The sequence below is a fragment of the Rhinichthys klamathensis genome, unplaced genomic scaffold, assembly GCF_029890125.1.
Source record: "Rhinichthys klamathensis goyatoka isolate OS25496 unplaced genomic scaffold, OSU_Roscu_1.1 h1tg000206l_1, whole genome shotgun sequence".
NCBI lineage: Eukaryota > Metazoa > Chordata > Actinopteri > Cypriniformes > Leuciscidae > Rhinichthys > Rhinichthys klamathensis.
In genome coordinates this window covers 3275313-3291100 of record NW_026606731.1, presented here as the reverse complement: position 1 = coordinate 3291100, position 15788 = coordinate 3275313, and the positions used below count along the sequence as shown (strand labels likewise).

At 36.4% G+C, this 15788-nt stretch overlaps 1 protein-coding gene across 1 annotated transcript; it reads left to right on the top strand.

Annotated features, from left to right (window-relative positions):
* Positions 1-841: 841 nt before the first annotated feature.
* On the top strand, positions 842-12176 carry ccdc92ba (coiled-coil domain containing 92Ba). Its single transcript, XM_056263482.1, has 4 exons — positions 842-1046; positions 4372-4504; positions 5579-5626; positions 10997-12176. Exons 1-4 carry the CDS (start codon positions 1035-1037, stop codon positions 11686-11688), a joined length of 885 nt encoding a protein of 294 aa, XP_056119457.1. The 5' UTR covers positions 842-1034; the 3' UTR covers positions 11689-12176.
* The last annotated feature ends 3612 nt before the right edge of the window (positions 12177-15788 follow it).

Sequence of the window (15788 nt, the reverse complement as noted above, 5' to 3'; positions counted from 1 at the left end):
TTTAGATATATTTTTAAGATGGAAGAATGTGGTTTTACAGATGCTATAAAACGTGGCCTTCAAATGAAAGATTCGCCTCCCCAGCGCACGATATTTACATTCGTACACTAAATTTTGCTCAGTTCTTTCTAATGTGGTGGAATATAAGACATCCACTGTAGGGAATAGTAAATAATACAATCTGGAGCGAGAAAAACCACCAAACGCTCCTTGCACCATACAAAATAACTCCACTCCTCTTTCACAACGCAAATACAGTAGGGTAAAATCTCTGCGTGGCAGGGGGAAGCTAGCGGGAAGCCACAGATACTCTTTAACAATAAACAATGCAAATAATAAAATATGAATAAACAAAAAATAAAATGGCAAAAGCCAAATAATCTGTCTCTGCCTCGAGTGATTCATTCAAACTGCGAAACGTCCCATTTGCTATGGTAATTAGTGCTCTTGAAACGCTGCTCGGCCAATCAAATTCGAGGACTGAAACTAACTGTTGTAGCTAATTCAGCTGTGCTAAATTAGACATTAGTTTAGATATTTTTAATACATAATGCGCCTTAATTAGCTTAATGTGTTGTTAGATGCGCGCGTGAGATGATCGGATCTGCAGTGGAGTTTCCTCAGAGCATCGTTATGTTTCCTTCATCAGTTGCATCATTGCCCTGGTACTGAAGGAGCCTCTTCCTGCTGTCTGTCATCGCGATGATGATGATGCTGTTCAGATGCAGGACAGACGAACACGCTTGTGCCAGCTAAACGCCGGGATCACTTTTAATCGATCGTGACATTGTCGGATAAAGCAATTACTTTCGCCAAGATTGTGAAGGATTGAAATTTCGTCGTTCTCGCGAAACCTCTGCCGTTACTCTGTGGCAGATCCGTGTTTTATTCTCCCATTGAGATGTGTATTGATCTTCTTTAAAGATGTCGTCATCCTGTATGTTCATGGGTCGGTTCGTTGAAGGGCAGAGATGTGGAAGTGAAGGAGCACGTTCATCCTCTTCATTATAACGCCTCATCTGTTGGATACTAATATGGAAAACACGGTGAGTGCTGTAATATTATGCGCAGTGTTATCTAAGCCTAAGGCTTTTATTGTTATGTAGCCTATATGAGAAAGAATGACTATTTAGCTGATTGACATTTATGTTTTACGATGTAGCCTAGTTGTATTGGTATCTGCGAGCAATCGACATTAAATGTTTTTAATAACCTCGCTGGGTGTTTATGCAGAATAACGCTCAGAAGTTTTATTTTACATCATCACACAAAGATTACGTCAAAACAAAATGTTCAAATTATCAAGTAAACTAATAAAAATGTAATATCTTTTGTCAGTGATATAATAGTGGCCTAATAATAGACCTATTTGTTAAAATATTTTGTTCATCTGTGCTTGTGTGCTCTTAAAATGCACTCTATTTTAAATAAAATGCATCAATAAAATTGGTATAATTCAAGTCAAAAATATTATGAATGAATCAACCTAGGCTACATTAGGTCAGACCAACCATTTAAGGGTCAGGTCAGCAGGTACACAGAACTATTCTGAAATTCAGTCATTCTTTTTAAGGGCCTTATTTTAAGCTTTTTGAGGGGAGGACATGTTTTCTAATCATACCTTTGATGTAAAATAATGTAAAATAAATCATTAGGATATCAGATATTGCAGAATTTTGTACCACATTTTGAATTTCATGGGTAGTTTCGTAAAATTTGGTGGGATTTTGCACCAAGTCTTCATTCATTTCTGACCCTAGTGTATGTAAATTCATGGGGCCCGTGACCAAATATGGGTGCAAGAGAGTAGACCTATGCTAGACCTCTTATTACGGGCCCGGGACAACATTCTTCTCTCATATGTTGTAGTGAATATCCACACAAAATATTTTCAAAATGTTCTGTAATCCAGGTTTTCAATAGAGTGGTGCAGGGATGATGTAGCCTATTTTTGTAGGAAATTAGCATCACCCTGCTCCTTTCGACAAAAACCCAATAGGATTTTTCCATTGGCTTTTGGATTATTGCAGAAAGTAGGTCTGTGTGACTAATACAAGCGTATGATTCTTACGCATTTTGTTTATCGTGATAATCTTCACAAATTTTGAAACATAATACAATCTTCAGAAGTCAAAAGCTAATGTTTGGCTATAAACAAATTATACCATATAGTCGTATGACTTCAACGCCACCATCACTTAACTTCAGACAACTCTTTCAATCTTTGCTTATAAACATTTTCCCTGAAAGTTAGAGTTATAATAGTTTGCAAGAGCACGATTATAAACACAACGAGGCTGTGAAAGTGAACTGGTGAGTAGATGAGTTTACCTGTTCGGATGATGATGTTTAATGTCCCGGACAAACTCTGTAGTCCCATTTAGCCACTTTTAGCTACCGCCTTTACAAGACAAGTAAACAAGAGGATATTACTGATTTATATGGGGCTGATGAATGCTTGAATATGATTGGTTGACGAACGTTCTAAGGTGTGCAATTATTTTCAGATACGCACGGCTAAAGTACGCACGGCTAAAGTAGTTCCAGGCACGTCTTGACCGCATTACATTTCCATATCACTTCGCCAAATGATTACAGTTATTTCAAAGGTCATTAAAACCTACAACAGCAAAACCAAGCAAGTAAACTATAGGATAAAAATTACAAATTATTTCCATGTTTTTGAGACAAAATTACATTTTATTATGTATGGAAAGCACATACTCTCTTTCTCCCGCTCTCTCTCCACTCAAACGCACACACATACAGTATGGGTACACACTCTCACAGAAACATGTTGTCAGTGCTGCTCTGACGATTTTATCAGTAAAATAGTTCAGCAAATTAAAAGCTACATGACATTTCTCAAGAGAGAGGTAATAACGGCGCTGTTCATGAAGCCGATAAACTTACAGTTTCGCTAATAGTAGAGACGCTGCTGCAGAACACTGTTAAGTGACGCACAGACTCCGGTAATACGCTTAATCCCTTTCTCTCTAACTTCATTAATTACTGCATTATTCTGCTATCAATGTCTCAAGCTTCAGTTACTTGCTCTAAAATGATGTTTTGGAATTAGCAACGGAGGCGTGGGAAATTAGTTAGAAATTAGTCCTACACACAAGAGCGTTTTATTCGGTACAGAGCAATTATTCCTTACGTAATATGTGTCGTAGAATATAAAGTGAAAATATCTTGAGCTTGTGTTCACCACACTCAAAACTCAAAAACAAAGGAGAGCTGGATCCAAATCCAGTTATTTTATTTAACAGAATATAACAAAACAAACACGGGAACTAGAAAACCAGGGAAACGGAATGAGCACCCCATCAAAACATCTATGCACAAGACACAAGAACAAGGAATGCAAGAAACACTGGGGTATAATTCCTAGGGAAACACACCTGGACAATCATCACAGAACTAATCAACTAGAAAAACTTCAAAGGACTATAAAAAAAATGGCACACAGGACAAGAAACAGCAACAGACACAGGGTAAAATACACAATAAAAGTCCAATTAACAAAACACGAAAACCCATTCAAAACTCATTGGGTGTTTCTCAAACGGAAGGCTGCATATCTCAACTGCCATGTCATCAAACATCGCTGAAGGCCATCTCAATCACCCACAATCCTTTGCTCACATTTAAATTCATAAAAATAAACGGAGAGAAAACAGGTCGGTATTGAGCTTGTCTGAGTTTATTATTAAATGTAAGACAAAAATAATGTTTTTGGACATAAAAGCATATAGATGTAATGATTTGTTTTGCTGTAAATTAATCACGAACACTAAACTGCCTATATTGTAAGCCACTGGGAGACCGCAGATGGCTGTCGTTCACTGTATTGCATTAATAGAAAGCCAGTTAATAGAAAGCCAGTTAATATAAAGATTTGTAATACAAAGCATTTATCCCAAATTAGGTTTTAATAGTATTTTCGTGCGTAGTGACGTAGTCATGCGCTCTTAGACCGTCTCATTCTAGCATTTAATTGCTGAGGAGGACTCTAGCCTACAAGCCTCAGAAGGACTGAACTAGGAAGGACACAGTCTCAAAAGGATGCAGCCTTCCACTTGAGAAACACCCCTTGACTTCAAGACGATGGAACCAGAGGTGCTAAAATGCTAACTCGTTTCCTGGTTTTGGTCTACAAAATATGTCATCCCTGCACCCCTTTTATTTCCTCACTGATGAGAGCATTATGGAGTGAGAAAAAAAGACAGAAGCTCTGATTTAAACAGTGGAGAGTCCCAGTTTTGTACTAAATGTCAGTACTCTCAGAACGCTGGGAATTTAGATTAGAGGACTGGAATGTACTATTATATACTGTAAATAAATATCCCTGTGTTTTGTACGGTAAAGGGATCACCGGTGGTCTCGCTGGAGCGCCAGGTGGAGGGTGTGGAGAGGAGCATTGTCTTCCTTAGACAGGAACAGCTGTCTCTGCTGCACGGACTACACCTGGAGATCCTGTCCCTCCAGAAACGCTGCACAGGTGTGTGTCAAGACCATTCCCACTGTACAGTCTCCTGCATTTTAATTTAAGTTTGCATACATTAAATAACATGCATAATTGAATTGAGCGACATTTCATTTATCATAAATTACACATAATTGGATGTTGTTCCAAAAATAATGTTGGCACACAATCTAAATGCATAGACAATGCCCTGAATGCATAAAGCCAGGATCCTCTGCAGAGAAGAGCAGGGTTACGTTGCTCTCTTTGATGGCACAAGCTCCACAGAGAGGACCACAGGTCAATAGCTTCCTGTCAGTGCAGGGCTTGTGTTTTCCCTCTCAGTAATATAGTACACGGCCTTTCTACCTGAACATTGCTGTAAATGTGCTGAGCCAGCTAGGGCCGAAAAAGCAGCACATTGCATATTCATCCCTTTGCTTTTCTGCTCTTCTAACCAATCATTCTAATTCATAACCACAGGAAATCAGTTTTTCTCTTGATACCCTTTGATGTATAACTTACCATTAAAAGGTGTGGGGTAAGATTTTTTTTAAAATGTTTTCAAAGAAGTATCTTATGCTCACCAAGGCAGCCTTTATTTGGTAAAAATTCAGTGAAAACTGTAATTTTGTGAAATAAAACTATTTTAAAATAAATTTTCAGAAGCCATTACTCCAGTAATATCAACATTTCAGAAGCCATTACTCCAGTGTATCAAAAGAACAGCATTTATTTGGAATATAAATATTTTGAAACATTATAAATGTCTTTACTGTCACTTTTGATCAATTTAATCATTGCTGAATAAAATCTTACTGATCTCACTTTTGAACAGTGTTTGAACATGAGTCTATAATGATTTAATAAATAAACTGAGCTTTATTATTGCTTTATTTGACTTATTATTGCTTTGAATGAAATATAATAAAATGTAAAATGTAGGGCGGGACATTTAATCTAATAACAATTAATTGGATAATGGATCATGCAAGACTTATGACATGATTTATAATGATTCGGGAATGTGTCAGTTTTAAAATGCAGAATACAAAATAAAGAATAAAAAAATAGCTCAGAATTAACATTGCATCTGTTTATTACTTGCAGAACTCACACAAGAACTCAACATGAAGCCCCCAGGCAGGAGCGTAGCAGGTGAGCTCTGTTGCCTTCCAAAAAAAAAAGTTGTTTCATTTATTTGTGAGCAGAGTTACTTATGTATTTTTAGCAAATGTGTTCAGTTGTACAAAGCAACAAGAACAACAGCAGTAGGTCTATTTAATACAACAGCATCTAGTATATTGACTATCTGCATATATATTTTGGTATCTGTTATTACTAGATCACATTTGAAAGACTCTAGCGAGCATGAAAGGATCATATTGACTGATAATAAATAAAATGATGCACTCAACACTTCTTTTGTTGTTACGATATCATGTAATTGGCTGAATTGAAGTGATTAGCCTCAACAAGGCACATATAGTGTGTTTAATGACTGTGTCTTATGATTGTAATAATAATTGATCTAAAACTAGTCACTTTCACATCAAGAGGCATCATTGTTAAGCAGAAGACTCCTCTTCATACTGCAGGCCATCCCTCTCTCCTCCAGCCCGACGCAGCCTCATCCACCCACAAATCGATCCTCTGCTTTTGCTGCACAGTCCCAGTGGGGGTGTCCAATTACTGCATGTTATTTTGCTGAGACAAAGTCGGGCAAGGAGACAGAGAGGAATAGCAAAAGAAAGCTGAGTATAGGAGAGAGAGAGAGAAAAAAAAGAGATTTCTAAATTATAATCATAAGTTTTAACATGTATTTTTACATATTACTAATTATTTAGTAAACATGTAATCAGTTATCTAATTCAAATACCACAGTATGAACATAACACATTATACCATCCAAAGGTTTGGGGACAGTAACAGTTTCTTTTAAAGATACTAATACTTATATTCAGCAATATATACATTAACTTAACACCTTTATTTGAATGTCTTCTCTACTCCAACAAAGCTGTTGTCAGTAAAATGGCCTATTGTGAAGTTTCCAGCAGCAAGATTGTGAGTGTGATATTGCTTTCATATAAGATATCAATAAACAAGAAGTCAATATTGTGTAACTTACATTTAAGACATAATATTACAATTTACTTTAGGTATTTGTGCTCTGCCAACGAAAATAATTCCAAACAAAAGTAGACCTTTTGTTCAACCTTCCAGTCACTTAGCAACACATACCCAGCTAACAATTATTTTTTTGCTAACGTTCCCATTAAGTTATGAAATAATGTTATGAAAACATTATTTCAGAATGGTCTCTCATCGTTTTAAATGTCCAGTTTATTGAACATTTTTTTAAAAATGTTCTTGGTTATGTGAACGTTAACGGAACATTCCTTTTTATCATTTTGGAAATATTTTGGGAATGTTACTTTTGAATCTTCTAACATTTTAAAAATTAAGTAGTCATTTTAAAAATGATGAATGTCCAACTAACGTGTTTCAGGAAAAACAACAACTCTGTGAACAATGTATAAATAATGTTTTTGTCCTAACGTTTTGAGAACATTATTAAAGACCAGATAAATTTAAACAAACATTCTATTTGTTACTGGAAAAATCGTTTGTTCATAACTTTGAGAGAATTCTTCAAAGAAGCCCCAGAGGAACCAAACACTGATTGATAGTGAAAATGATTTTCTAATTTACAAGCATATTGCTGGCGCAATGTGAGTATTAAATGTACAATACTTATCTTTTTTTTTTTTTTTTGTCTATCACTTCTTATCTGCTCTAATGTCTTTGTCAACTGATGGTTGTCGACATCTCAGTTTCATTACATATTCTATTAAAAGGGTCAGAGGCAGCAAAGAGTGAACTCATTGAGAAACAGTAGAGAGATCAGATTTAAGGATCAGATAACACAGCATTTTCTATATTCATGAGCTCATCTCAGTCTGGACGCATGGGTGAGGCTGATAGGCTGACTGTGAAATCGGGACAATCTGGACAAATTGAGAGACAGAATTGTGCTAGTTGCAGTAAAATAAAGGAGAGCACGGGAGACAATATTTATAGAAAGATGTTGAACTCAGCACGAGGTCATTAAGTTTGTGTGGATAATTTGAAGGACACCGATTACATAATTCCTTTTCAGTCTACTTAGCCTGCAATTTATCTGAAACACATTACATTCATATAAGCGTAAAGACACTTGAAAAACTGTTTTATCCTTCATTTGTTTGATTGTAATCAGAGCCGGACAGTAACGGAGTACATTTACTTGAGTACAGTACTTAAGTACAATTTTGAGGGATCTGTACTTTACTCGAGTATCATTTTTGGGGAGTACTTATGACTTTACTCAAGTACATTTGAGAGGCAAATATTGTACTCTTTACTCCAATACATTTCTATCCATAACCGTGAGTACCCGAGTAAAAAAAAAAAAGTAAAAAAAAAAGAAAAATCTCGGACACCCTCAATTTGTTGTTTCCCTCTCAAACGTGATTGGATTGTGCAGGCGCCACTGATTGGGACAGCCTATCAGCAATCACTTTCAGCTTTCCGCCAAAGTCAACTCCATGGTCAGATTTTATATTACACATTAATGTAAGCCAAGCATTTGGTTTGATGTTCTTGAGTATGTGGTGTGTTTAACACAGTCAGGTTCAAATGTGGCAGTGGCGTAGCCACGAGGGATTTCTGATTTCTTAAAAAAAAAACTTTAGGAGGCAAAATATATTTTTACTGATTATGTGAATTACACTGCGCAAACCAAAGTAGGCTACTACCCAGCGAATGAAGAAGGGTTGGCGCTCAGTCTCCACAGTACATAAAATATTAATTTAGTTTTATTTTATTTTTCGGGTTTGCATTTATGAGGAAAAAACAATGTTATGGACGTGTTCTCCGTTACGGACGTGAGCGCTCTGAAAGCGGCATAAAAAATGCTTTAAAACTTTCACAGAGACATCAAACAGAAAACACAAAACCTTTCTTTAACCTGAATTTCGTTTTGCATTAATTGTATCTTAATTTTAATCAACGTTTCATCAACCAATTGCCTGGGTTTAATAAATAAGAAGTAAATAGCAGACGATAGATAAGAAACGGAGGCGCCGGCACGTGAACTGGATCTCGTCTCATAAATGAACCGAAACTCAGTGTATAAGGTAGCCTACTTGCCTCTCACAGACATGTCTACTTTTAAACAGAAAAATTCAAAACGAAAGAAAACAGACTACAGACTGCTCTCTGCTTATGTCATCCGTATGAAATATGCATTTCTCTCTGCCGCGTTCACTACTGAAGATCGCGAGTCAGCATCATCAACTTCATCTAGCCGACACTGACAAAGAAAACACTTGTTTATTAACAAGTGTTTATTAATAAACAATTAAAATTTCTCCTTGCTATATTTTACATATTCATAATCATTCCTTTTGCCGGTTCTTTGTGACAGCTTTTAGGTGCTTTATTGGCAGCGCCACCCTTACATGTGGTGTGTGTGTGTGTGTGTGTGTGTTGTCCCCGCATTTAAAGATGGGACTCCCCAAAAATTGAATTAAATTAAATAAAGCAACATGGTAAAAAGATGAAAATGACTTGATTTTACTTTCAATTCCTTTTACATTCTCCAAGGTATTAACATTAACATTTTTCATAACTCCATGTAGGACGTTTCTGTGCATAAATGTAAGCACTGTGGCAGTAGATTAGTAATGCAATATTTAGAAAATCTACTCTTGTACTCTTGATACTCAAGTACTTTTAAAAACAAGTACTTTAGTACTTTTACTTAAGTAGACATCTGAATGTAGTACTTTTACTTGTACTTGAGTAAAATTTAGCAAGGGGTATCTGTACTTTTACTCAAGTAACAAAGCTCTGTACCCTGTCCGGCTCTGATTGTAATAAATGACATGCCATACGCCAGCTGCTCTTCCATGCTTCTGTCTAATTCTATGGCACATTTTCCTACTCATATCTGACACTATATACTGTAAATGATATGTCATTTTTACTAATGTGGGAGTGATGTAAGGTAATAGTGCAATATACATTTACATGTATTTAGTAGATGCTTTTTTTTCTAAAGCGACTTACAAATTAGAAAAATACAAGATGCAAATAATCTAAAGCAGAACACAAAACAAACAGTGATAGCATGTCACATTTCCATGAAGTATTGAAGGGGTAATTGCAGAATTTTAGTTTAGTTTATTTTAATATTTAGGAAAAGATGAAAATACCAATGATGAATTCACCTTGCAGTTTGACCATTGATCATATAGATGTATAATTTGTCATTTCTGCCAATAAAATAGTTTCTTAGTATGTCTTTTTGTGTGTGTGTGTGTGTGTGTGTGGAAGCAATTCACTTCACATTTGCTCTCTGCTTTGTGGGCACAGTAGTCAAGCATGCTCTGGGAGGTCTTGTCCTAGACATTTAATGTGTCTGATAACCTTGAACAGATGGCAACACTGCCAGTAGCCAGACCAGAGTTGAGATTAGTTGATTTGGATTTACTCAGTGAGTCTGTAATCCTTGGGCACAGAAGAGCTCTTTGTCTGCTTTCCTCAACCACATCCACTTACCTTTTAGATCTCAGATTAGTTACAAATTCGCTTTTACGGCTAAAATCTGATTTTAAACGCAGGGGCTTGTTCATATTAGACATGTCTGTTTCATATCACAAGGTGGATCATACATGAGATCATACACTCATTTCAGCAGCAGAAGTGTGTGATGAAGCTTCTGCACGTAAAATGTGAAACTCTAAGATGTATGAATTACAGGAGGTTTTGATCCTCTATTTAAGGCTTGAACCCACCAAACAAAAAGTTGGACTTTTCAAAAGTACGGTCCGGTTTCACAGACAGGGCTTAGATTAAGCCAGGATTAGGTTTTAGTTCAATTGGGGCATTTATAGATTTTATAAACATGCCTTAGAAAAAAACATTACTGGTGTGCATCTTGAGACAAAACAATGGCTCTGACACATTTTAAGAAATGTCACTGCAATTTGCTTTCAGTTAAAACAGCACAAACATGCATTTTAGTCTGGGACAAGCTAAACCCAGTCTGTGAAACCGGCCATATGTATATACCAAACATTTTAATTACTCGTACACTACCAATCAAAAGTTTGGGGTCAGTAAGATTTAAAAAAAAAAAAACATATATTATTATTTATATTCAGCAAGCATGCATTAAATTGATCAAAAGTGACATTTATGATGTTACAAAAGATTTTTATTTAAAATGAATGATGTGATTTTTAAAAATGATTTTATCCTAAACGTTTTTAAGATTGTCAGTTGATGCTGACTAATTTAGCTTGGAGCGTCTAAAGACAGTTTAAGTTGTGCGAGACAAACTTCAGACAATCCCATGAAAATAACCTTTAGAAAATTTCCTGAATGTCGTGGTATAATTCACACAGTGCTTAAACTTGGTTCACAGAACCACTGAATCGAGTTTTTACGACAAAAGTTTCTGTTCTATATGTGTTCCAGATGTGCAGGAGGAAGAGAAGCAGCTGGAAGCCCATTGTCAGGAGGTGGAGGAGCATCTGCAGGACCAGCAGGAGGTCCAGAGTGATCTGAGATGGGAGCTGAGCCAGAAGTCAGTGCTGGTGGGCGCTCTCCGTGCCAGTCTGAAGGAGAAGGAGCGACGTTTCCTGGATGAATTAAAACACCGCAGCCACAGGACCACTGTGCTCAACACCGAGCTCCAGCAGCAGACAGAGGCGGCTGCATACCTGTCCTTCCAGCTTTATTCAGCAAAGCAGAAACTCGCGCAGCAGAGGCAGCAGCAGCGAAGGAGGCCGGCCCAGCTCGGCACGGACAAGCCCCCCGTCCACCCTTCACCTCAGGCCAGCGCTAGCAGCCCAACAGTGATCAAACCCAAACGGCGGAGCTCGAGCCGGCCCTCCTCCCACCTCCACATCGAGCGTGCCAGGGAGTGCGTGCCGCGCGAGAGGGTGACGGGCCCGGAGGAGCCCATGGCCATGCCTGACCCCGCCCTCTTCCTGTACCCATACAGACACAGATCCCGGCCCCGTCCACCACACAGACTCGCCCTGCAGGAGGCAGACGGGGAGGAGGCGGAGGAGCTCGATCAGGGAGCTTCAGTGAGCAGACTGGCAACAACAGTAGCTAAAGCCACTGCGACCACGGCATCCACTACAGAGAACAACGCTGAATGAGCGTTTCTCTTACAGGTCACCTCAACAACCTACTCGTTTTTATGATATTTTCCCCTGAATTGCACCTTGAGCCCTTTTGCATTATGACAGTGACAGAATTGTTTATATTTGCAATACAGCTAGGTTTTTTTTTTTTTTTTTTATACACAGTTTGCACATGCAGTGATGAATAGACAGAGGAGAGATTCTTGCTTACGCTCTTGTTAAACCAAAATTGATGTTTATGTTGCTGTAAAGCATTTTTGTAATCAAAAATAACCCACGGTCCTCAATACCGTTTCATGCATCCTGCATCTGCAGCGTGTAGTTTTTTCGCTTGCAATATTAAGAGGTTACAGCATTCACACTGACATTTATGCCACCCACACATTATATTGCTATTATATTTCACACTACATAAATACAATAGGCTAATAATAATCATTTACATAGATGAATCAGTCACAATAAGATTTATAACATGCATTTACAAAATAAAAAGGTGAATTTTCATTAACCTGCTTCTCTCAAGATCGCGTAGCCTATTTGAAAATTCACGCATATAGCCATCGTCACTCACGTGCACGAGCACCTATTTGCCTCTGATTTCGTCAGCGATTTCAATTCACTGTTGGCGACTGGAAAACCAGGAATAAAATCGTGTAGTCTTATGTAAGCTGCATTACACTTCATATTATATTATTATATCCTCTGTGTTCACATCAGGATAATGTGATGATAAAGCAAATTCTATAGCTGACAGAAAAAAATTAGTTAATGTACTCTATTATCTAATAATAATGGGGCGATTTGCATTTTGCGCATGTAAATGTGATCTGAAATTTGATCACACTGGAGACGCATTAGAATGCAATTCAGTTAATATCCGGAAACAAAATGTTCATGCACAGCGCAAAACATTAAATATTGCTGTTTGGAATGGATATCATTGTTACACAAAGGTGTTTGAATACATGTAAATACTATTCAAATGCCGTCCCCTCCTAATTTAAAGGAATTATTCTCAATTGCACAAGCGAAATCACGTTTTTTATTAGATAAGAAATATGCAATGTTGTAACCCATAAACCACTTCAATTTCTGTATAGAGCTAGCGAAGCACTGTCAGTGTGAAAGCATGACCCTGCTGTTTATTCACTGCAGACGCATGATGTGCGAAACGTGTCCTTGTGAACCGGTTTCTGCTGCTGAGTCTTTGTTCAACTGGTTTTAATCTATTCCCTTGTTGTGGAATGCCTCAGCGCAGATATTTCTGAATGATCAGGTTATCTGATGTCACCACAAGTGCACTCTCTCATCCTTCCTGATGCTTTATGCGGATACATACTGGTTCAGTTAGAGAAATCCTGTGTGAATGAGGTCTGTAGGCTGTACAGCCTGAATCATTTGCTTAAGTGCTTTATCTGGTATATAGTGTGTTTATGCGTGGGCTTGTTGATTAGAAGAGAGTGGGGTCGAGGGTCAACGCGCCATTGTTCTGGCATCATTAAATGAGCCAGTGATGCCCAGAGGACTGATTGGTTTTATGCTGCTGCTTATGCTGTAATATTTCAGTGGGATGTTGCAGATATTGCAGACGTTTCATTCGAATCACAATCCGGTTTTATAATTCTGTGAGGTCAGGTGTATGTGCATATACCGAGCTTTGGTGATATGATGATTAATATGTGATACGTATTAAACAAACATATTAACTGTTTGTATCACACAAAAGCTTGTAAATTCATAAGATGCAAGATTAGAAGTGATGTGGTGTGGTACAAAACTCCTGCACTTGGATGTATAACTAAGAGAGGGTTAGTCCATGGAAATGGATTGAATGGGAGTGACAGACAACATTACCTTTCTTGACAATTAACAGACACTAATAATTTGAATAATGGGGTCTAATGAGTAGGCTACCATAGTGTCACAGCCCGCAATGAAGACTGTAATTCTGCTGAAACATGACAGTAAAGGTGGTTTAGTACCACCTATTTGCAAACGGAGCTTTTCTAAACAGATATTTACAGTTGTATATGTGATATTTCTCTTTGCTTTATTAGATCAGAATGGTAATTTTGCTTGTAATGTTGAATATAAGTTTGTTAAAAATCCAAATATGAAAAGCAGTTTGAATAGGGATTGTAACTGAATGCATAAAATGTTTTCCTTTCAGCTTAAAATTGTGTCTAATTTGACACAGCCCTAACAAAGTGATATTTGCTTCACTCAGGGTCTGAAATCTTATTTTGTAAATGTATACGCATATGCCTGACTATTTAAAAGGCCTATAACCAGTTTTTGTATTGTATCAGTGCAGACATAGGAACGATTTAGGACATTAGGTTGATTTAGACTGTGATACATGATATAATCACATTAGTTAGTTAATTAATTATTTTTTTTGTTTTTCATTTAATGTTTCATCTTGGTAACATTATGAAGTGATTAATTGTCTAAATAATTTTTTAGCTCTTTATAATACCATTGTGATGTTAAAAAGAGAAGCAATACTGCCGCACATGATGACTTCTATATAATCATATTTACAGCATAGATATTTGAACATTGTGTTAAATTGGAAACAATAATCCATAGATACAGTAAATGCAATATCTGATAGTTCTTATGTTATTTTGTTGTCCCCACTTCCATGCGGTTAACATTGTGCTTACCGAGGGTTTTATGGTGATTTTATTTGGATTTTTTCTATCCTTAAGTGTGGAATAAAGTCTTCCCTTTAACAGTCTGACTGTTATATGATAAAGGTTTTAAAACTTCTTTTTCGTTTGTCCTGTTTTTAAGAATGACAGGTATATGACAGGGAAATAAGTGATTATTATGCAGCAATGTTCACACACTGTATTTGCATGTTTGGCCAATAGTATAGTGTGCTGTTTCACAAACATTTGGAAAGTCTTGAAATGTACACACAGTACTTCAAATCTCTTATGAGCGACCCAACATTGTGCAACCTGTCGACTGAAAATGTGTCGCAATAAATAATCCACTGTTTACATATGATTAAATGGGTTTATTAAATTACTGTGTTACAGTAATTGCAACCTTAATCATGGTTAGTTGATGTCAACTTTAGAGAATAACAATTGTATTGTTGCAGATGTTGTTAATTTCCTTAACACTTACATCTTAATCATAGCAGAAATGTTACAAATAAAATATACTGGAAATATTTGTGTTTTTTAAAACCGTTTTTAAACAGATTTTTTAGTATTTTTAACAGTGTTTTTTTTAAAAAAATAAATACCTTTAATTAAAAACATTTCCCAGACGACATTTCCTAAATGTCTGAATAATGGCTGCAAACAAAGCAAAATGGGACACATGAGATTACAATAAAGACCCTTATTAGTAAAACTAAACAATAAAAGAAACTTTTACTTTTTTTACTTTATTGGAAGTAGAACAAGAATATTATGCCATATCTATCTATCTATCTATCTATCTATCTATCTATCTATCTATCTATCTATCTATCTATCTATCTATCTATCTATCTATCTATCTATCTATCTATCTATCTATCTATCTATCTATCTATCTGTCTGTCTGTCTGTCTGTCTGTCTGTCTGTCTGTCTTAGTGTGTGTGTGTGTGATGTAACAAAAAATACATTTATAATGGAATTTATACATACATAAAAATAAATAAATAAGTAAAAAATTAATCAATGTATACACCAATAATATAAGTGCAGCCTTTTTATCCATCTTCCAATAAATTAGTCTCATCATTTTATGCCAGCAATTTTGCAGGCCTTTTTACTCTTGATATATTTATATGATGGAAAATAGTTACAAACAAAATACAGAGAAATTATGTTTTATCTTCAGTTCATACACTTACGTTTATAAATAAAAATTACAAAGAACAAACACTACATTACTGAGGAAATTCCGCATTTTGTCAACATTCCAAATACAATGGTTTCTAAAAAGTAGGCAGTGATGAGACCTTTATTTCGAACCAATAACATATTCCCAAAAAAATCTTTGAGTGCATACAATAAAAGAAAAGTAGTTTAGTTTGTCTCCATGTCAAGTCTTAAGAAATTCACATTTGTATTCCATTAAATAGGCCTATATTTTTTATTAGACA

Excerpts from the sequence above, each read along its gene's own strand:
- ccdc92ba (XM_056263482.1), top strand. Across the intron at positions 4,505-5,578 it reads CCTCCAGAAACGCTGCACAG|AACTCACACAAGAACTCAAC; the intron begins GTGTGTGTCAAG and ends TATTACTTGCAG. Across the intron at positions 5,627-10,996 it reads CCCAGGCAGGAGCGTAGCAG|ATGTGCAGGAGGAAGAGAAG; the intron begins GTGAGCTCTGTT and ends TATGTGTTCCAG.